At 41.9% G+C, this 23952-nt stretch overlaps 1 protein-coding gene across 5 annotated transcripts in view; it reads left to right on the forward strand.

Moving 5' to 3' along the window:
• The first annotated feature begins 1081 nt into the window (after positions 1-1081).
• LOC135239485 (ras-specific guanine nucleotide-releasing factor 2-like) overlaps positions 1082-23952 on the forward strand; it is a 49951-nt gene continuing 27080 nt past the window's right edge. For all 5 annotated transcript variants that reach the window (XM_064308157.1, XM_064308158.1, XM_064308160.1 and 2 more), the window contains exons 1-8: positions 1082-1842; positions 18399-18505; positions 18977-19124; positions 20898-20987; positions 22031-22284; positions 22589-22668; positions 23090-23283; positions 23560-23669. In XM_064308157.1, coding sequence (XP_064164227.1) covers positions 1567-1842; positions 18399-18505; positions 18977-19124; positions 20898-20987; positions 22031-22284; positions 22589-22668; positions 23090-23283; positions 23560-23669 — 1259 coding nt within the window. In that variant the 5' untranslated portion in view covers positions 1082-1566. The remainder of the gene's footprint in view (positions 1843-18398; positions 18506-18976; positions 19125-20897; positions 20988-22030; positions 22285-22588; positions 22669-23089; positions 23284-23559; positions 23670-23952) is intronic.

The raw sequence follows: 23952 nt of genomic DNA on the forward strand, positions 1-23952 counted from the left end.
ATACAAAAAACAATTACATTGTATTATGAAGAACCTAAAGTTCACACAATGCTGATCCAATCGGATGTTTTTCAACTGGGCACTGTCCCTTCATCACACTTGCTGATTCCCTGTCAGCACAGTAAACAGTCTGGTTTTCCTCTGATAAGTCTGATAAGAAGACTTCTGTGAACTGCCCTATAATACTAGAATTGTGTCTGTTTATTTGTTCACTAAGCGTTGCACATTAAGATTACCCCCGTGACTTTTCCTGCACACTTTTCTAGCCCTGAAGTCATGCAGTTCCTCAGCAGAGGACCGAGAGGACAATGTGCTATTGTTAGCGCTTGGTGTGGGCAGATACGGTCCCAAACCAGACAGTGACTGATGAGGTGAGGATGGACTGTGATATTTTGTAGAATTGTATCAATATTTAATGGGACGTTTAATTTCTTCAGCTGGCACAAGAAGTACATCCACTGCCTCTCCAGTGGAGCAATTCTCATTTGGCTAATACATACAGTTCTAAGGTTCCCAGTAAACTTTCACTGAATGTCACCTTTCAGAAGCCAGTGTGGATAACCAATACCCAGTGAAAAACAGCTGTAAACATATTATCCTACCACTGGACAGAAGTTGAGTAGAAGGAGAGGAATTTAATGATAATTAACATTAAACGGGAAAACATTGAACAAAACAGTACCAAGACGTAGTGTCGATTTTAAACTAGATTATAATATTCTTACAAGTCCACTGATTTATGACAGCCCCGCATGTGCACCTAACCTACTGTGGCAAATTAAAATCATAATCCTTTATTAAACATTGCCAAGCCAAACACCAACAGGTCTCAACCAATAAAACATGTTCACTGGGGAACAAGAAGCGATTCTGCCCCATGAAAATAAACCTGGTGTTTATGTTGATGGAGCGCAAAGATATTGTTCTGCACATCGCCAACGTAAATAAGTACTGCGGCTGTTAATTCAACAACCCCCCCCCCCCCCCTCACACACACACAGACACACACAAACGCAGCGTGATTCTCTGCTCCGCCTGTATTTCTACTAATGAAATGTGCTTGGCTGAACCGCAACGCGCGCTCCTTCCAGCGGACTCCCATACATAAAACAGCACGTAAGGAAGAGAGACCTGTCCCTTTAAATTGGTGTCAAAGCCGATTACGGCTGATCTCAATCGTGATTCTGTTTTTACCGTCTGTTCACTGGATCTATTTTTGTTTTACTCTGCTCCGTGCACGATAAGCGTTCAATTGAATTGAACATGCTATATGCAAGTTGTTTTGTTTCGAGGATATGTTTTCACTTTTAAAAGTTGCATGTACTCAGGCATGGGTTGAGTGAGTTCCTTGTTTGGATAAATCATTTCGGGGATTCTTTCAGATATGGGCAGCAGCGTTGCAGAACGCAGCTCCAGCAAACCAACTTTCCCGTACGCGTCGGTGGCTTTGTATTTTATTTTTGTAAAGACTGTCAACTTTCTCTCTCGCTATATCTAAAAAGGGTGCAAATTCAAGGATATGGTGTTCAGCAAATAAATAACGTATAAAGTGATTTGAGTCGGAAAATGCAGAAAAGTGTGCGGTACAATGAGGGCCACGCACTGTATCTATCCATGGTCGCGCGCAAAGAGGGGACAAAACGCGGCTATCTCAGTAAAAAGACGACGGAAAACAGCCGTTGGCATGAAAAATATTTCGCATTGTATCAAAACGTCCTGTTTTATTTTGAGAACGACCAAAGCACTCGCCCTTCTGGGATATATTTGTTAGAAGGATGCACATGCGAAAGGGTCCCCGCGCCAAAGGTTTCCACGGCGGGCAAGGAGACTCTGGACAAGCAGGTGAGTTAATGTATTTTTTTGCTTGCATATTATAAGATAAAGTTTTTAACTCCATAGCCATGCAAAGAGGATTACCTAATGCCACCAAACTTCTTAACATACCTGGTTAACGACCAGCACGAGAAGGGACTGTCCTAACTGTTAAATCCACGGACGCGTCTGCAACGCAAAAGTCCTTGGATCTATGAGGATTAAAGTGGTTTGTGGAAGCTGTATTACATAACGCGTGCTATACCACAAATTATTGCAGGATTGCAAGTTAAAATTCGTATAATAGCCGTATTACACCGCTATTCAAATGAATAACGAAATGGGTACATATATATTTCTCTCCTCTCAGTTTCCCACGCTTTTTCGTGTGATAAAATTGCTTATATTTCTTTTACAAGCCTTTACGATACTAATGAATAGCTATTCGCTCGTGCATTATGGATGTTGCTCTGATTATATTATGTAATCAAACTTTGGTGTAGGTCTGAATAATTTAGGCGCACTTATTAATTTTAAATTTGAATATATTTTCATGTCATGTTCCATGTGGTTTCAATGGCTTCTATAAGTCAATGTAATAAAATCAAACGCCTTGTATTGCTATGGCAGGAGTACGTTATTGAGAACTGTAAGTACAACTATTTTTGAACAGCATTCACTTTGACTTTCTTCGTCATTTTGTTGATATTTGGCATACTAGAAATATGCTCAAATTTTGTTTATACACAATCAGATCCTTGCCATACGCAAAGTTGGCGGTAGTGGTCTTGGACCGTGATCTTGCTTATTAGAGATCTTTTACGCGCCTGAAAATACGAACAATGCCCTATTCTCAGTTAATGCAGAACCTCTTGCGATATATGATTTGCTCACGGTTAGGAACAATGCTTAGCTATGCAGTGACATTAAAATGATACATGATGTGCAATTGTTATTAAGGGGTCTAAAGTGTGCCAAGAAAACATTCCCCACACCATTTCACACCATCACCCGCCTGCACCTTTCACACAAAGGGCATCCTGTTTAGACCAAATTCCATCTGCATGTTGCTGCAGAAATTGAGATTCATCAAATCAAGTAAACTTTTCAATCTTCATTTGTTAAGGTTTGGTAATTACGTGCCAACTGTAGCCTCAAATTCCTGTTCTTAGCTGACAACAGTGGAACCCTGCATGGTCTTCGTGGGTTGTTGTTGCCCATCTGCTTCACGGTTGAATGCGTTGTGCATCAGAGATGCCCTTCTGCACACCACTGTTTTAAACAGCTGTTATTTGAGCATGTGTGGCATTTCTATTAGCTTGAATGAGCCTGTCCATTCTCCTCTGACCTCTATTTATTTATTAACAAGGTGCTTATGTCCACAGAACTGGATATTTTTTATCGCACCATTCTCTGTAAACTAGAGACTGCAGTGAGTGAGAATCCATGAAAGACAGCTGTTTCCGTGATGCTGGAACCACCTCAGCGGGCACGAATGTTCATACCCTGGTTGAGGTCATTTAGATCATCCACTTTGCCCATTCTACAGCAATAACTAAACCAGTACACCATGTCTGCATGCTTTATAGATTGAGTTGCTGCCAGTGCATGTGTGTGTATGTATTTGTGTGTATATACATACACATACACACGCGTGCGCACACACACACACACACACTGCTTAGCCAGAATTTATTCTCATTTGAAAATTATAACATAGATATTATCTTAATGCAGTTCAGTTTTTCATAGATGAAGAGGGGAAATCACGTGGGAAATTTCCTGTAATTCATTGAGGAAATGCACTGTATGTTTATATGAGACTTCATTACCATTTGAAAGTACCGACGTTGACTAGTCTAGTAATTGCAAGTAAATGCCTTTCAGACGCATCTGTTAGTCTGTTGTCTCTTGGCAGTGCACCAGTATCCAGTGCAGAGCCACGATATTGAGCTCACCGAGGGAGCTGCACTGAAATCAGTTATGAAGTCTTACATGTCAGGTGGTGTCGCAGTGAATCATCAGGGGCTGAAAAGGTGACAAAGTGAATGACTCGCACGTGGCAGAACCTGAACCTTTTTTTGATCATTCTGGTTTTAGTGTGAAAAACACTCACTGTTTAGCATGACTTTATCCTACTGTATGTAAACACTTGATGTGCTTTTTCTATAGTGCCTGTGAAGATTAAGTTGACCAGGTGTATTTGTGTTTATGTAAAGTATCCCTGCACATGTATTTTCTCAAGATTTCAGGGAAGTACGGAGAAACTCTCCATCTACAGTGGAAGAATGTGAAAAAGGCACTTTGGTGACAAGTTTGCTCAAAAATCAATCTGTATAGTGAAATTCATGCTTCCAAGAGAAGTTAGCCATTAAAAAACATGTTTGTTTACAAGTGGACAGAGTCTTTAAGGTACATAGTTGTATGATCCCGATTTTTGAATTTATAAAGGCTTCTGAGAAGATACCCCTGCCTGTGTTGGGGAGTGGGGGTTGATCAGCTTCTGAGCTATTATCAGCAGTGGTCAGAAGTTGTGTTGCCTAGTTTTAGTCTTATTTAGTCATATTTCCCTTTGTGCTGCTTGTGTAACCGTACAACGGATGGCTGTCAGAAATATTAAGGAGGGAGGCATTTGGTCCTTAGCTGTGATGAATGTTTTCCAGCTAATGTTACTCTCTTTTTTTCTTATGCATCGCTGAACTCGGCAACAACTGGCATTAAATTAGAAGGAAACAAAATTGGATTAATAGAATAGATTAGCAGGAAACAAAATTGGATTAATAGAATAGTGCCTTAAATGAGGCTGGATCTTTGGGCCAGCTCAATGATAGCAGTTGGAGCTGGAGATCACAGTACATCCATGAAAAGTAGTTTCACAGCGTTCTGCTGTACAGTTCACATTGATACCCTGGTAACAAGTTATTTCTGTGGCTTGTGACTCACATATGTTCTCCCCATAGCCTGCTGGAGAACATGAAATGCATGCTTGCTCCTGAAAGACATTTTAAAAAAAGAATGTATAAAGGATTACTCTGAGGGGGGTGTGGGGTGTGTCCAAGGCTGAGTGCCTATGCAGATGACTGTTTAAATGGGTGTATGTGAAGATGACAGTTTAAACTGCAAAGTACATTTAGATTTTAGGCATGAAAAGCCAGCGAATGGACATGACAGAAACATCGAAGCCATGATCTGAACAGTTTGACACATACTGCGCAGGTTTTAGAAAGCATCGTGACTTTGACTCCTTGCAGCCAACTTGGAAAAGTATTTTCTTCATAATAATTATTCGGAACAGTGAAATATTTGCACAGACAGTAAGTCACAGACATCTAGTCTGAAACCATACAGTAATAATGATGTATTATGAAACAAAAGCTTGAAACCGTTTCAATTCACTTGCTAGCAAACACGCTAATGCCTCATGCTTTTAATTATTTTAGTTGAACAAACTATTGATAAAATGTGACACATTTTTGTGTTTTCATATTTTAAAACACATTCAGCATTTTAGCTAGGTTATTCACATAACATTTAAATGTTTATGGGTGCTTGTGTCATTTTTCTCACTATCACTGGGCTGGGATATCAGCAGCTTTTTACTGCTTCCAAAGGCCAACTGAAGAACCCAGTTTAAGGTTCTGAGACACATAATAAATAGAAACTGTTAAATTTAAATGGGGGGTGGGGGGATGTGAATACATACATGAGTGGGCACATATGCATAAAAACCCTGTGTGCTGCAAACATACACACACAATGTGATGTTAGCAGTTTTTATTTCCTTATTGTATATTGGTTGCAGCTTATATTTTACAGATAAAAAAAAAACATTTCAGAGTTTCTGATTTCATTTTTGGTCCCACTCTGATTTTGAAATATAGAGCTTTGTTTCACTGCATTTAGGAAATTTGTGCTTGTAAAAAATATATCCTAAGCGTTACAAATTGTGTAGAGTGACTGCACTCTGCTGAGCAGAAGAGGCAGGACTGCAGCAGAAGCACTTGAAATGGACAGTAGCATCAAACGCTTCAGAGATCCTCCAGGAAATGAAGCAGGATGTGCGCGCACGAGGGATGCGGCTTCCGCTGCTTTCATTTTTGCGCTGATTTAATTAAAATGGCTTCTTTGATGAAAGGAGGGACCCAAATGTTCATCATTATCTAAGCACTTCTCTCATATTAGTCTTATAATTTTATTTAACAAGGTGCACTTGCTCTCAATATTTCCCTTGTGACAGTTTTTATTCGTTACATCACTGAAAGCAACCACTGCCAAAATATATTTTGAAATGGATTTAATACCACTGTATTAGAATATATTTAGATTTATGGAATAAAGACCTTTTTCCAAATCTTCAGAAATGTGTAGCATCGACATTAGTTTTGCATTTACAAAGTTTGTGTACTTTGATTTATGCTTACAAGGTTCACTGACCTGTAGAAGTTCACTACTAATTCACTTAGATGGCTAGAACTGACTAAACAAAGCACCATTGCAGGTTGCTGGCAGTACTGCTTCCACTGTTTTGCCTTCAGTTAATGAACTAGATTCTAATGTGTGTTTTGGTTCATGCTGAATTCCCTGCATCACTGTAATTCAGTGTCTGTCTACAGCAGTATTTCTGCGTGGGTGGTTGTTCTAACCTGTAGGATTGTTCTCTGAAGCTACATGACTCCTGCTGTTAATGTAGCTGAGCCTTTGTATTATAATTGATATCTGCTCAGTGTCATTTGGCCACTCATTTTGTAAGACTTGAGTAGGAACATAGGCTTTGTCTTTTGTTTGGATTTTATGTGCCGTATATCTTTGCAAATATATTGAACTCATGAAACTGAAATTGTTAAGCCTGTTCTGATGAGAGGCAAAAAGCACTGTCCTGTACTGTGATTTCACTAGTCCTTACGAGTATTATGGGTAACTGAGTTATATACTGTCAATTAAATTACTGTACTTTTTTTTGCTCTGAATCAGAAGTTGCTGTAGAGAGTGTATCGGTAAGAACTATCCATGAACACAAACACTGAAACAAAACACAAAAGGCAACACTGTTTCCATTGTGAATTCAACTATATCAACATGGGTGCTGTCGTTCCCATCCTACACATTCCATGTTTGTATCCCCAGCTCTAAAGGCGACACACTCTGGGGGTGAGTGTGGAGATGAGGAAGGGTCAGGGAACGAGGAGCTGCAGAGCCTGCAGGCTAATGGACACAGTGTGGGATGCTGCATGTTAGGAACATAAACATTCCACACCAAAGAACCAGAGTAATCGAGATTGGAGATTTCTCTTTGAGCCTGTGTAGGTACCTGCACAGGGCCCTTCAGTGACATAACGGCATGGGCATGAGCTAGAGGGGCGCTGACAGGCCAATATGGTCATGTTTTCAGGATTGAATGGACCATTCTAACGTGAGCGATACGCTGTTGAAGGGCTGCAGTTAAACGAATAAACATGACAGGAAAATTGATTCGGTGAACTTTGTGCTGACAAGTGCAAGTACTGTAAGTAGATTGTCAGAATGTCTGCAGTTCTTTCACTCTTTCTTTTGTGGCAGGTGATACGTCTCTGCAGGGAAGCTGTTCCTGTGCAGCTGTAGCATTGTGTGGCCCTGGAGCCACACAAAGACCAAATGATAATGAGAGTGCCTGTCTCCCGTTTTGGGTTGTGGCATAGGGAACAAGCCTGAACCCAGAGAGGTATAACCAAGCTACTGCATCCAAATATCCCTCCTGACAGTTCCTGTGTTCCAGACAAAGAGTCTGCTGCACCTGTGTGTGTGAGAGACAGAGAGGGAGAGACAGGGAGAATGAGAGAGAAATGTTAGGCAGAAGCTGTTCTCCCTAGCCTGGTGGTTTGTTCAGACAGACAAGTTGGTTACAGTAAATAGTTACAGGTGTATTTTCCATTTCTATTTACTCCTTGTGGCTGAGCATTTTCAGTGCATTGCCACCAACAGGCAACATAAACATCCCCTCCTGCATGCTAGCCATATGCTCCCATTATACATAAGCTCTCACAGAGCTGAGCAGAGTGTGTATGCACATGTCTGTTTTTGCTGTGTCATTTTTGAGGTATTTGTCAATATGACAATGTCTGTCATTATCTAAAACTACAAAAAATTCTTGTTAAATGATGCGCCAACTTATTGAAAAGGTTTTTCTTAATCGTTATTAGTATTGCTGAGTGATGATACAATGTGCACTCTGGCATCCAGGATTATATTTCACAATATCTACACTGAGTCAGTGCAACATTTGTATTTGTTTGGCTCAAGAAAAATCTGTATGCACATAGTTAAATAATTGTAGCGACAAAATCGACACATCATGTGCATTTTTTATTTTTGGAAAAGCCAAGGTTATTGCATATGACTTGTGGAAAATGAGAATGGAAAAACTTACACTTTTAATTCCAACCCACTGGGTTTCTGTGTCTTTGTGGGACAGTGAGATTGTTTCATAATGTAACCTTTTTTTAAAATTGATTCATTTTTAAAAATGTGTGTTTTGTGTGGGTAACCACAAGCAAAAGGTAGCATCTTGTTTTTACGCAGTATGGCTAGCTGAAGCGTATGACATGTGGCACAAAGACAGTGCTCAGCAGGGGATTTGCATAGGTCAGGAAAGAGCCCCGCTTTACAGTTCTATTGAGTTTCCTGGCTTTTAAACAGAAGAATTTTTCATTATAGAATGGTGCAATAGTGGCTTTTTTCATTAATCAAAAGCTAAGTTATGTTTTTTTTTTTCATGGCAGATGCTGTTTTAATATTTAGTGCTATGCTATTCACATGTGAGCTGGGAGTAGAGCCTATGTCAGCACTTTCAATATTTATGACATCACTGAGCTGAGACACTCCTCCCTTCACACTGAGGTACTTGCGCAGGAGTACGGAGGTCCAGCTGAGGCTTTTTCAGTCCCATTCAACATGCCAAAAAGACAGGAAACCAGACGAATAACACATACACATAACAGAAACGTTTCTGACTAAAGGCTTCAAATGTGCAAGAAATATTAAATTACCACGAGTCTTTATGTATATCACTAACTTCACAAATACTTTGATATAACCAAGGACATTTAAGTTCTTTTACACATCTGAAACATTTAAAACCCAAGCAGGTTATATGTTTACATTTGAATCTTAAGGCTATTTATCTTCCATGCACTGATTCTGTTTCCTAGCCCCACTCAGTATTAACTGCATTGCTGGGAGAAGCTGTCGGTCAACATAAATTGTCATTACACTTCCATAAGCAACAACTTGAACTACTGTAATATCAGCATTGGCACATACTGTTTTCTAAACATCTGTAAATCGTAGTGGCTCTGGAAATTCTCTATTTTTAAAATAGCTTTGTCACTGAAAAACAATGTAATGTAATGCCACTGTTGTTTCAGTAAAACAGATAATATATTCTGTCAAAAACTCAAATAATAATAATGGTAATGATAATAATAATAATAATTTCAGATTTGTCATAGGAAACCGTTATTCTTTTAGTGTTTCTTATATAAAATGCTACTTGGCCGATGATGTTGCCACCCCATCTGTAACAAAATGAACATAGTGTTACAAAAAAAATGTTGTTCATGATGTCATTTTCAGATGTCTGCACCACAAAATATCTAGGGGCTGTCTCATGTGGTTTTATCATTAAAGCCAAGCTCCTTTGCGGATTGAATTTGAAAGCCAGGACTATATTGTAAGATTAAACCTAGACGGATTAGAAATGTTTTTTCATAATCGGGACAGTATGAGAATAGCTTAACCTCTCTGGCATCAATGCACCTTGGTTGAGTAGGTGCTGCTCAAGTGGTATTTGTGTGATTTTTAGGAGTTTTAGAAGGCTTAAAATGGCTGTCTGCGCAGTGCTGATATTATAAATGGGAAAACTGCATGCTTCATCTAAACATAGCCTGTGTATTGCGGCTGTTGAACTGATGAGATGCGGCCTGATGTTTTGTCAGTGTTGAAGTGACTCATTTGTTTTGGTGAAGTGATGATATCAATCTGAAAGAAAGAATAGTCCGTATAACAAAAGAAAAGGAACAGTTAGTCGTGCCAATGGTAGCAATAGTCTGGTGCCAAGAAATTTCCCTGTGTTGGTTTTCATGAAGAAGAACCAAAGGCAAAAGTAATAGCAGACAAGGGAAAGCATGTGAAAGGTGCACAAAGAATAAAGCAGTCGCTTGCTTGCAAAGTAATCTGGAGAAACAACGCCTTAAGGTCCACTTTGGCAACCAAATCTGGATGGACCGTCTCTGCATTTGAGAGGTCGCCAGCTGTTGTCTACAGGACTCCCGGTCCTTGGCAGCGCTGAAGGAATTTCCTTGTCTCAGTGCGTGCGCTCGCTGCCCTTCGGACTTGGAATGATTTGTGCACTCTAGTTTTTTTTTTCCAGAAAAAAGTGTTAGGATTAGTGTAAGGATTTCCCAGCTGATGATATGAATGCCTGCAGGATCTTTGGACAGGCCTTACTAGTGGTAGAAGGCTGTTCTGTTATGCTGAATTGTTTTATGTGTAAATTGCTTTAATTTAATATATTAACCTCTGGTTTGTGTGCATAAGAGTGCTATAGGCTGGCTATGGTCGATGACCTGGATGAACCCCTGGCCTCAATGGGGCTATATATGTATACAAATGTATACATATATAGGGACATATTTGTGCGTGACACAATCTCAACCACAGAGGCCTGTTCTGAATAGCAGGCCTTCTTTCTGGCCTCCTCACTGGCAGTCGACTTACCTGGCAGGCCTACCCTGTCATCCCTGTGCTGAGGCATTGCTGGCCTCACCTTTCAGTCACACCCTTTCTGTCGTCAGAATGGGGCGTGTCCAAACTGTGGTGTCAGCCCCCAGCGCGGCTTGCCGCCTCGATAGTGACAGGCACCTCTCTGCCCTGACTGCTGAGCTGTGGCGGAGGTGTTCCTGTCAACGTGGGCTTGCTGTTCCAGGACTGCCAGCCTTGCAGATGTGTTTTGCTGCCCATCTCTCAGTCAGGTGTTCCGTGCTGGGGTCATGTGGTCTGGGCTGAGTGTAATGCCATGGCGGGTTTTGATGGAAGGTACACCAGAGGGCGCTGGTGGGACGGTACCGGTCCTTGGACTGGAATGGTGGGGCATTCGGGCGCAGACACTGCATCCTGGCCACCATCATGAATTTCAGGAACAGTTGAGATGATTAAATGTCTCTTGGCTCTAAATATTGACAGATTGCAAGTATTCCTGGCACTGTGTTTATCTATTTTGGAATATTACTCTCTATGGGTGCTTTTGATTTGGGTTTCTCAATTTTTAGAAGAAGCAAAGGGGACGCATGCCTGTATCCCTCTCCATTCATCACTCTTTGTAATTGCTCTGTGTGCCCTAGTCTCTAGAAGATAATGTGGAAGATGATTCACCTGCAGGATTTCTTTGGCAAAAGGCAGGTCACATTGCCATCTCTACCCTTTTGTATCCCTCTCTTCCCTTTTGTTCCCCAAGCTGAAGCTCATCACCTTGTGCTGAATTGTTGTAGCTGAAAAGCGAAAGGGAATTTCAATTAGAGAAACTGCAAAGCGGTGAATGTGTCATTAAATTTCAGCCCTTCGAAATGAGTCACAGAGTTCTGTGTGATAAGGTGATTTTTGCTTTGGTGAAAATTAAAGATGTGACTTTTTTCTCCTCTGTAACAAGCAACCTTTCTGTGACATTCACGTTTAGAAATGTATTTTTGGCCAGATCCATTGTGCCATCTTTATACAATGATTATCTTTTGTCAAGAGATGCATTCGAACATTTTCTATTCTACTTAGAGCAGAGAATCCACTTTCAGCTACCTCACTACATATTGGAATGACACAGGCAACCTGGATACAAATGGCTGAAGTCACAAGAATAATTTAGCCTGCGACTCCAGGCCTGATCTGCATCGAATCTGGCCGAAGTCAGCACTGTCGAGCCAGAGCGGGTACAGATCAGGCCCGAAGTCGCTAGCTATCTGGGTGTATGCCAAATGATCATATGCCAGTTTAATCATTCTATGCTTGCCTTATAAACTGAATGATGTTGTAAATTTATCATGAGCGTTTCGGTTTGTATACAAGCTACTCCTGCCTACGTGCTAAAGTTGCTAGCTAATATCAGTCAGTAGCGTTTCCCATTATGAATTAGCATCTAACTTTGTGGAAGCATCTAACTTCATGGAAGGTGCTTAGTTATCATTAACGGTCAGCCTACTTCATTCATTTCTGGCTTTGTGTGTGTTGAGCCCTGGAAGAAACGTTACCTGATATGAGATGGGCATTGCAGGCACGAAAACTACAAATTGTACAATCAGTCTACTCTGTTCTTTTAATGGCGTGCAGCTACTGGGGGTATTCGACAATGGTATTCAAAATAAGTTTTTTGTTATTTCTCCTTTGATAGCCAGCAACACAAGACATTTTGACGATGTTTCAGGGACTTGGCTGACTCTCTTCTTATCAGTGTATTTGTTTTCTGCCACCAGAATGTCGTGTGCAACTGTCTGCAGTAAACGTAAACGTTATGTACGCTCCAAAATGGTCTATAGTAACTGTCCCCAGCAGATGGCTCAAACAAATACTCATGTTCTTCTCATGGCTGAACAAGTCAGCAGTCTTCCTCTTTCATCTACCCAGCGTTTGCATTTGGTGCTTCAGTCTGCCTGCTGTTGTGTCTTTCTCTGCCCACGGCTCTCTGACTACTTCCTTATTCAGTTGCCGAGCTTGGTGATTTGTTTTCTCTGCCCTCCCTTATTACCCCCCTTCATTAGCACCTGGCTTGAGTGTCCTTTGTTTGGGATGCACGTTAATCTTACAAAATAAATGACAATACTTCGTGTTTCACCGTGTGAGGATTGAATGGGATTGGAGAAGTGTTCATCTTCATTTTTTTTTTTACAGTAAATTCTGCAGTGGCTGCAGGCTTTATATGGCTGGCAGGTTTGGTTGAGACACAAGATTAGGGTTTTTCAGATGGGTGAGATAAAGGGGGTGTTTTAGTTGTCAGACTGGTGCACAGAGAGGCGTTTTGCAGAAGTAGTATATTGCCATGCTACCCTGCGGAGTATCACTTTATGCAAGCAGTGTGGCTTTGTCATTCCCTTACCTACCACTAAAGGATCACGTTTTGTTGTTCCACCATCCCAATATGTCCTTGTTCTTCCAGCGATTTCCCCAAGGCTATTTTCCTTGCATGAACAGTAGATTTTGGTGTGAAAAAATTAATTTAAAATTCTAAGAATTATTGACAGTGTACGTGGATGTACCCCATGCTGAATTGTGGCTCCCAGCATGTAAATATATGACAATCGCATTTATTACTTTTACTGTTACTTTTACTGGGATATGTGCTGTTACATGAACCCGTAGTTGGGATTCATGTCATATTGTGAATCACCTGACAAGACCTAGACCTACTGTATCTGAATTTGTCTGGGCCAATGGGATTCTTGTAAGTCACATTACAGCACATCAATACAAAATATTGGGAGCTGTAGATCAGTAAAGACATTATTCTACCCTTTTTATCATCATTGAATATTGGCGGCTTTTTCCAGGCAACAGTAGAGCCCCATGTTCCCTGCACTGGCCAAACCACCCTGGCAGAGCCCACTGTAATGTGCCGATTTGCACTGACAGTGCGTACAGCCAGTTTGTCGAAGTGGCCACGGAAAGGAGTCGTGGAAAAGTACAGTATGGAGAGAACACGTGAAAGCACACTGAAGCAGTTGGTCCTGCACTTGGAAGTGATGCCATTTTTGGATATGTGTGTCAGGTCTCCTGCCAAGCAGGAACTAAACCCATTCGAAACAATGACTCCTCCTCTTCCTGCTCCTCATCCTGGGTTTTTAAAAGGCACAACTGTTTGAAATAAATTATAATAATAGTTGTCAGAGGCATCAAGTGCTTTGTATAATTTCAATCTGAATGAGCCCTTCAGAAAACAAATCAGGGCTGCTGCTTTGGTGTTTTAAGCCCAATTGAAAAACAAATACACCACACACGCACACATGCACACACGCACGCACACATGCACAAAGCCAAATGCACACATAGATACACTATTATGCATGAACATGAGTGCATCAACCAGTTAAAGTACACAATGTTACTTTATCCATATTCCATAAATAATGCACATAGTATCAATGACTTTTTGCCTCTCTTAAACTGAAAAGATTTGTAGCTATCCATTCTCATTGCAGAACCGTTTCACCAGTTTCCTGTATACACTGCTGTCTATATGCATGGTTATCATTATAGTAGACAATGCTGGAGGATTTTACCCTTCAGGCTCCAGACATTAACAGAATGCCGTTGCCCCATCTTTATGCAACTAAACAGACAATCCACGTTCATGTCATGGACAAATGAGAGGAGGTAACCGCAGAGCAGCTGTATGGTTCTGTGTAGCATAGCCAGTCATGTTGCAGATGTTGTTGCCATGGAAATGGGATGTGGTGGTTGAGGTGGCATGGTTTTATAATGTGTGTAGCTCTTGTTAGGAGATATTACACAATCTGTCCCCTCCATTCACTGTCCTTCCCCTTTGGTGGACTTGGCAACAAGACAAGTAGTTCTTAAGATTGGGAGTGTGATTTGTTTTAGGCACATGCACCGTATTCTTAAACACATATGACTGCTGATATAAATAGAGGGATGCACAGATGGACATATTCAGCCGGAGAGGGTTTTGATGGGGTTTTTTTTGTCGCTGCCTTTGTTCTGCTGCTTGCTTGTCTGATGGTTGCCTGGCCTTGGGGGCAATCAGGTCTCCCGGTGCATTCTGAAGGCTGTGCCACGCTCCACTAAACTCACATTCAGCGCGTGAGAGTGGTGCAGCAGCATAGCTGCGCGAGGCTGTCCCCGTACGTGGCCATGTGGCTAAGAATAGCCCCCTCCTCTCGTAGCACACTGCCCCCGGACACTACTGTCTCAATAAAAAGCGCATGTTTTTTTTTTTTTTTTTTTTTTTTTAGCAGAAAGACTTGCATATGGTTTATTTTGTGTTTTGTTGTTTTTTTTTTAAATTCTGCAAGTTCTTCCAAGTTGTTGTGCCAGCAGTTTATAACTCCACTCAGTATTTGTGAACTCATTTAGTCTGTTGTTCCTGTTTTAATCACAGGATACTCTGCCAATGATGCTTCCAAAAGTGGTGCCGCAGTTAACTATAATCACATCCTGTTTGTATTTCCTTGAATTGTGCAGAAAAGAAAAAAACAAAAATCTTTTTTTCCCACAATACTGAAAAAATACTATTGCATTACAATCACTTAGCGAATGTTTTATCCAGAATGACTTATAAAAGTGGAGAGCATCAGTGTTAGTCTCAGGAATACAAAAGTACGATCCCACAAGACAACACAGAAGGCCCATGTATGATCAATAGATGTAAAGTTAGCCAAACAAACCAACAATTGTAAACAAAACTAAATACCATGATACAGCTAACCTGCCATATAACATTACATGCCATTCGTCTTATGATGGATGTTGTGTTATGAAATCTTGCAGCCTGAATGGTAGAAGCAGAACATGGGAGATGCTTGCGTGAAATTAAAATATATTTAGTCCCCGGGGTCTGTTTTGCTACCAGGAGGTGAAAATGAGCACTCAGACCAGTGAAGCAGCTTTACAGACTGAAAGCAGGCCCAATTAAGAGTTATGTAAACCCATTCCGGGAGGCCTGGTGTGCTACAGCGGAGCACAAGCCGGCCTCAAAGCACCGTTCTCCATCCACGGATGCCCAGGTGGCGTGGGCACCTCGAGGGCGTAGGTCCGTCAGGAGGTTCACCAGGCAGGTTCGCTCTGTTCAATTTCATTCTCTTTAATGAGCCGTAAAAAAAAGCAGTAAAATGCATGTTTCATTTGGAAATCTGAAATTTCCCTAAAACTGTGTACATATGACCAAGCTTTACAACCCTGACCTGTGAACGCCCTCAATTAGCCTACGGAGGCTTGTCGATTTAATTCTCTGTGTTGAAATAAAGAGCGCTGTTCTGAATGGTGGGTCCACTTGCACTCACTTTAAAGGGGACATAAAGCACTCGATAACATGACTCTGCTTCATTTGCTTTTGTACCTGAGACAAGGTATGGCCCTGCATTCAGATCTGAAATTGGCCTGTATTTGCTTTGGTTTCTCTTGGCTGCTCAATCTATTCCTGTCACTAGACTGCTGACTTTCAATGAGCGCAATGATGAATCGTGAGGAAAAAACAAAACAGATAACCCAAGGAGGGTCCTTTTGTATGGCCCTGGGACGCTAAAACGAGTATTACTAAACAAAACTTATTTTCACAAACCGCCTCTGATGAGACCGCAACTACTGCTCCTCTGGCTGACTGCTCTGAAATGGCACCTGTGGGACGGTGGTGACAGGTCTGCTGTGACCACTTTATTATGAAGTCAGATTACATGAAGTAGCGGGTTACTTTGATCAACGCAGATTATTTGATTTTTGGACCACAAACCGACTGAAGCCAGATGCTGTGGATTAGTGGGAAGGAAAAATTATTATGATTGAAAGTCAGCATTCTTGTTATAAGAATAGCTTGAGCAGTCGAGACAAAACCAACTTAGTGACGTCACAACCTAGTTTGTTCCAAGATGATGCTAGTAGCTGCAAAAAAGCAAACTTTATTTTTGCAGAAAATATGGGTCAATTTCAGATTTGAATGCAGGGCCATATCTTATCGAAGGTGAAAAGCAAATGAACCAGAGTGCTTCACATCACCTTTAACCTCCATAGAAAGCGATACTGGACACAAGCAAGTTTTGGCCCTCAGCTGCTACCAGCGTTTGGTTTGCCAAGCATCTTGCAAGCAAGCGCTACTGCGGTCTGTACTAGCAGCAGACATTCATCAGATTGTGTGTTCTTTTAACAGCTGATCTTCATCTCAGCTCCCTGTCCTCTAGTTAGCATGCAGAGGACAGACAGCCATGCCAATGGCAGGCTGCCGGTGGACAGTGTATTAGCTGGCTGAGTGGGAGACATTTTAACAATCTTTCTCGGTCCAAATAATAAAAATGACATGATCTGAACGCAGTATGAACAGTTCTCCCTAAAAAATCATGAATAAAGCTGAGTAAATTTGGTACTATAGCACATCAATACATTTGCCTGGTTGTTTTGCTGAGCTGGTGCAAAATGTGTTGGTGCAAATAAATTTGGCTCTGTGAGGCCAGTGTCACTATGCTTTCTGCTGCCTAATGCACCCTTTGTTCACTTTGTCAGTTTCAAATTACCTTGCAGTCTACCTGAGGCCTCAACCCCGACCCCAGTATGATTAGCAAAAGAGTACCATAAACAATCCAGGTTTCTTTGGAAACTGTTCATCAACAATGAGGAGGGTGCTTCATGTGTATGCTTTCACATCTCCTGAAGGCATTTCTTTAAAAAAATCTTTTTTTTCAGTTTTGTCATTCAGAGTGACCGTTAGTATTATGCTCACTCTTAAGAGCCCAGTTGATTATCAGTGGGGCACAAGGTTTGCCTCCACGGGTTCACCAAATATCCTTCCTGCTTCTCCTCTCAGTGATGGGCTGCAAGCCAGACAATGCTTAATGTTTTCAGAATTGTTCTTCATTGCTGCAGTAGCTCCATGTTAGCACTGCATGTTAGCGAGTGAGGCTAAGTGGAGAAATCCAGCCCAGGAGAAAATGACTGTTTTTAATGTTGGTTTGAGTGCTCCTGTGAGGAGCTGCCTGTATGAGTGCTTGACCATAAAGGGAAGTGCTCACTGACACAGGGAAATTAACATAACTAACTGTACTTTTGTTACTGGGGTAGAACAATTTTAATGATTAGTTTTTTTAGGTGTTAAAGTGAAAATGCTTCATTTACACATCCTGTTTTTGCTTCTTTTTGGGAATATGTGGCTAATTAATGATAGGATGCATCTGCAATTATTAAGCTACATAATTTTTGGTCTGTTTATGGAGTTTTCTGTCCATTGTCAACCATGATGATCATCAGCATTAACTAGACATGCATTAAGCTCTGAAAAACCCAAATAACAATAGCACTATAGCTACTCTGTATTGTTTGAGTCAGTATATGGCCTTAAAAGAAAAAGAAAAAAGTAGAACAGTCCCCAAACACTGCAATGCTTTTAAGGTGTAGATGTTTCTCTAACAAGGATCTTTGTCTTTGGTGGGGTTTCGTTTTATGGGGTTAGAGATTCTCACCGTAGAGATGCCAGCAACTAGGTAGGCTACCGATGATTTTTATTTTCAGGCAGATTTTTTTGAGTTGTCTTGTAGAACATCTTGTTCAGCAGAATGTTAGGGGGGTATGTTTTGTATTATATTTATATTTTATTGGGGAAATATTTATATACCGATATGGAGGACTGTCCGCCTGCAGTCCTCTGGAGTGAAATAAGGGGAGATGTTATGAAACATTATTTGCCTGTGGTGATGTGAGTAGGCCGTCAGAGTCGCTTCCTGCAGATTTGATGTATGACTGTTGCCCGCGTGAACGGCTTGCACATGCACCAATGCATGATGGGAGAGCGTTCTGACTGTGCACTGATCGCTGATGCTCGGCTCTCTCTCCCCCTACTTGCTCTCCCACAGCATTACTTCTTGGTGGTTTTTGGCCATGATGGACAGAAGCCACTGGAACTGCGCACAGAGGAGGAGCCTGACTGCGAGGAGTGGGTGGAGGCTATCCAGCAGGCCAGGTATAGCAGGGGACAGAGGGCGGGGAATGGGGCCCGGACAGCTGCTTTGTAAATATCTGTGGCCACAGAAAATGCAACGTTTTGTTGCTGTGCATTTGTTGCCTATGTGCTTCAGCCAATACCTCTCGGAATGTCTGCCTTTTCCTAGGGAAAGTGCTTATTTAAAATTAGCAGTTTGCTCAGGCAAAATGGACAGCTTGTACGTGGAAAAGACGGCCTGCTTGCCTGGCCGTAATGCAAATCACACACACACCCTTGCCTCAGGTACAGGTAACATATTCGGTTAAACAAACCTTTTGTACAGTAGTGCTGGGCTTTCCGTGCCGTTAAAGGTGTGCATGTCTTACGTTCGCCCATGTCAGTGGCACCATCAGAATGCACTGTTTTCCGGTGACTCTGACATGATCAAGAATGTGATTAAGATGCTGTGGTTTCACTAGTACAGTGTGAAACTGCCCTTCTCTCTCTCAGCTACTCCGACCTCATCATCGAGCGTGAGGTGCTGATGCAGAAGTACATCCACCTGGTGCAGATTGTGGAGACTGAGAAGGTGGCGGCCAACCAGCTTCGCACCCAGCTGGAGGACCAGGACACAGAAATTGAGAGGCTAAAGGCTGAGGTGGGTTTTCAGCTGGACTGCAGAGTTGTCTGCTGTGTGTTATTGTATGTACAGTATTCCATGTCTGCACTCTGGTGTTCTGTCCAACCTAATTGTTCCTTTGGGATAAATAACATTCTGCTGAATCTAACTGAATTTGATTTTCAGTGCTTAAGAGGTAGGTTTTTGGTTACACCAGTTGATGCTTTAGGTTATTAATTCTATTCTTCTTTCCTTCCAAAAAATGAAATTTTAACTATATAATTATACTGTAAATGCATTTAAACCTTTCATGTCTCAGCTACAAGGCTTGCCAATGCAATAGTATTAAAAAGATTGCATTATAAAAGTCTATGAGAGTGTATTGCATTAATGTAGGAGCATGTTGCAGATTTGCTTTGAATTCATTTGTTCGCTTATGGTTTTCAGGACGTTGGCAATGTCTCATGGGTGATTTTTAAAAGGCTGCTGAGGGAATAGAGTTGGTTCTTAAATGGATACGTTTACCACAGTTATGGAAGTACAATTACATAACACAATTACTGGTCATTAATAATGAACTGTGTCAGGGGGCAAGAGTAATTTTTGTTTTTATCAGTGGTACTTAAAAACCTTTTTTAGATACCTAAAATTGCATTGCTACAAAAAATGTAGAGCTATGAATTAACTTTTATTTTGGCACATCAGCAGATGTGTTGTAAAATTACGCTGAATATGCAGTTTAACAATATGTGCTGCATTAATATTTAATGCCTGCACATATGGATTAGTGATAACAAACTGTACAGCCATACAACGCATGGTTTTAAACCGAAAGGCTAATGCAATGAGTGTAGTTTTTCCAACTCGTCCTTCATTGCTGAGCCGATAATGAATAATTCACCGCGCAATAAAATTCACAATTTCCTTTTATAGCTGGAGGAAGTGTGAATACCACTCTCGTGAGAGACATGTACAGCAATTGTATTTATTGGGATGAGTTTATTGTTTCATTTGGAAGCCTGTGTTTGCAAAAACCCACACAATGCCTAGTAATACTTGTTGCAGGCATGTCTGGTTGACAGTCTGTAAATTAACAAGTGACTCCCACAATCAAGGAAATGTTTGTGTTGTAGCTTATTTGCTTTTATTGTGCTGTATAGTGCTGTATTTGTATTGTAGTGTATGCTGTATATGTTGTAATCATATATTTTATGCATTCTTTAGTCTAGGTGGCAACTGTCTGTTGCTGATTGGCTGATGTTGCCCACCTGGCCTTCAACCTAATTAAATTCACCAATCCCACACCACTTCACTGGCTTCTGGCGGCTGCCCACTTTCAATTCAAGTCACTCACACTGACATACCAAACTAGGATTGGCACCTCCCCTTCCTATCTCCAGACAACAATTACCCCGGCCACTTCACTAGACCTCTCCGTTCAGCATCCTCACGCCAGCTGGCTGCCCCATCACTTTCAGCCCCTTGCAGCTGCTGCTTTCAGGCCCTTCTCTGCCCTTGCTGCCTGGTGGTGGACAATATGTAACCTTCCTCATTCACTCATCTTTGGAAGACAGATTCACTGGCTGTTTTCCACAAATTTAAAAGTGTGCCTTTTCTGACTACATGCCATTTTTTTCCATTTAAATAATAAGATAAATAAATAAAAATTTTATTTGACTAACCCATCTTTCCCTTAATCTTCGAGGCATGCTCCTTTATTGCAGCACTTGTGATTGTTATTTTGCGATGTACGAATATACTTGGTTGTAGATAATAATAATCATACTCACTTGTTTTTTTCTTTTCCTTTAGATTGTTGTCCTGAATAAAACCAAGGAAAGGATGCGGCCATACCAGGTAACCCAGGAGGAGGAGGACCCCGATATTAAAAAGATTAAGAAGGTAAGCTAAAGCTTTTCCTCTGCAGCTTTTGTCTCTGAAGACGTGCCTATTCATTTTGGTTGAGCTCTGCCCATCCCACTGCAGTCAAAGTGAAGCTTTGCTACTCTCTTGAGAAAAGCCCACAGAACATCTGGCCTTGATGGCTCAGGATGGTGTTGCAAAACCTGGATGTTACTTTCTGTATGAATGGTAACGGTGGTCCAAAAATGATTCCTGGTCATTTCGAAAAGGCTTTTACATTATTTCCTTTTAACCCTGTTTGTATTATCTTAATGGTTTTTGTTATATTATTGTTTTTAATGTTTTAATGTATTCCTGTGTTAGGAAGGGGCTGGAGGGGGAGTTTTCAATGAATTATGTATGGTGTATCCCTGTTTTATTTTGCGCTATTGTTTTACTTAGTTTTCTTATTTCTGTAGAGCACTTTGTGCTACGGACATGTATGAAAAGTGGTATATAAATAAATCATTTGCAGGTCAAAGACCCCCTAGCAAACCTAGCAGCTGGAAGAGACACCATAGTAACAATGGCAGTAGTTTACAGAATGCCCAGAGTAAGACATCAGTAACGAGTATCTGCGAATGCCCAACTGCAGCACACCCTCCTGTGCTCAGGATCTGCACATGCACAGGTTCTCCTGAACATTGTAGGACTGTTTTGAGTTTGCGTATCTGCACTTTTTGAGTACATGCAAGTGTGGTTTTGAAGTGTGTGTAACTGTAGGTTTGGACATGCGTAACTGCAGTTTTTCAGTGCATATGACTGCAGAATTGAATACATGTGACTACAGTTCTCACTGTGTGTAACTGCGGTTTTTGAGTGCATTTAACTGCAGAATTGCATGTTTAACCACATAATTGAGTGTGATTAACTGCAGAATTGAGTGCACGTAACTACAGTTCTGAGTGTGTGTAACTGTGGTTTTTGTGTGTGTTTAACTGCAGAACTGAGTGTGTTTAACTGTGGTTTTTGAGTGCGTTTAGCTGCAGATTGGAGTGCGTGTAACTGCAGCAGTGGGCTGTCCCTGTGCTTTCTCCCTGTAGGTGCAGAGCTTCATGCGTGGCTGGCTGTGCAGGCGGAAGTGGAAGATCATTGTTCAGGACTATATCTGCTCTCCGCACGCCGAGAGCATGCGGAAGAGGAACCAGATTGTGTTCAACATGGTGGAGGCCGAGACCGAGTACGTCCACCAGCTCTCCATCCTGGTCAACTGCTTCCTGCGGCCACTGCGCATGGCCGCCAGCTCAAAGAAGCCACCCATCAGCCACGATGATGTCAGCAGCATATTCCTCAACAGGTGTGGCCTTAACACCAGTGTGTTGACATTTGTGTAGGTCTGTCTGTGCACGTGTTTGTCTGTCTCTGTGTAGATGTTTGTTCATATGTTGTGTGTATGTGTATACTCATATGTTTTGTGGATGCGTGTGCACACTGACATCCTTGTGTGTGTGTGTATGTGTGTGTGTGTGTTTTGGTGGGGGTGGAAGGACAAAAGATTGTACAGGTCCACTAATTGGTGGTGTTTATGAAAAATCTGCATTGTAAAGGTTATGCTTTCATTTGCAAATCTTGCTGTCTTTTGCTTGTATTTTCTTCCTCAGTGAGACCATCATGTTTCTTCATGAGATATTTCACCAAGGCCTGAAGGCCAGGATAGCCAACTGGCCCACATTAGTGTTAGGTAAGTGACAGACTGCTGATTGCACACCCTGAAATTTGAGACTGCAGTAAACGTTAGAATGTGGCTGGCGTAACATGAAATACACACTGATGCTGCACCATGTACAAGCTACTGCACTGACCTACCAGTTCCCGCTCCATTGCACTCCACACTTAGGATCCAATCCAGCTTCTGTTATTTGCCTAAATTGGGATGCCTAGTTGTAATTGTCAGTCTTTTCCATCACTGCAAGTTCCTCCGTCAGTTCAGGAGAGCACGTCATGGTAAGAAGAGTTGGCAGAGGGACCACATGGGCAGCAGTGTAGAATAATGGTTAGGAAGCTGGGCTTGCTCTCTTAATTTCGACTTGATTTTGTTTGTTGTCTTTGTGCGAGTGGTACTTGCTCTCACGCCTCTCTGTATCTCATGCCTGTGCTCATAGCCGACCTCTTCGACATCCTGCTGCCGATGCTGAACATTTACCAGGAGTTTGTGCGCAACCACCAGTACAGCCTGCAGGTGCTGGCCAACTGCAAGCAGAACCGGGATTTCGACAAGCTGCTGAAGCAGTATGAGGCCAATGCTGCCTGCGAGGGCCGCATGCTGGAGACCTTCCTCACCTACCCTATGTTCCAGGTACTGCCCTGAACCCTGACCCCTGACCCCTGACCTCAGGATCCCAACCCTCTTCCTCTTCCAGGTATAACCTTATCCCTCACCTGCATTTTGAGCACCACTAACCTTTGTGGTCAAAGTGTCCGTCATGCAATGGGTACTGCCTCATAATTAACATGCAGATCTTACTCTGGTAATCCAGACACTGATGTATCCCTAATCACCAGACCCTTGAATCGTCTATCCTATCGTTGTAACTACCCCTCTGTTTCTGCTCTCCGTCTGTCTCTCTGGTAGATCCCTCGATACATCATCACGCTCCATGAGCTGTTGGCCCACACCCCTCATGAACATGTGGAGCGCAAGAGTCTGGAGTTTGCCAAGTCCAAACTGGAGGAGCTGTCCAGGTGAGGCTGGCCTGGCAGCAGAGGGGTCAGGGGCGTGGCTGGAAGAGGAGTCAGGGAGTGTGGGCAGAAACATGTCACAGAGTTAAACTGTTACACTTCCAGTCCCTCTTTCAAAGTCCGGACCAGCGCATCTCTGTGGGATTGAACAGGCAGTTCAGGGACACCCCAGCAGCAGCTAATAACCTTAAAGCTGCTAATCTCACTGATATCCATGCATAAAGTGAATGATCTGAAGCTGATAAGCCTACTGTGCTTATTCAGTACATCTGTAAGAACCGGTTTT

Source organism: Anguilla rostrata, chromosome 14 (genome assembly GCF_018555375.3).
Source record: "Anguilla rostrata isolate EN2019 chromosome 14, ASM1855537v3, whole genome shotgun sequence".
Lineage (NCBI taxonomy): Eukaryota > Metazoa > Chordata > Actinopteri > Anguilliformes > Anguillidae > Anguilla > Anguilla rostrata.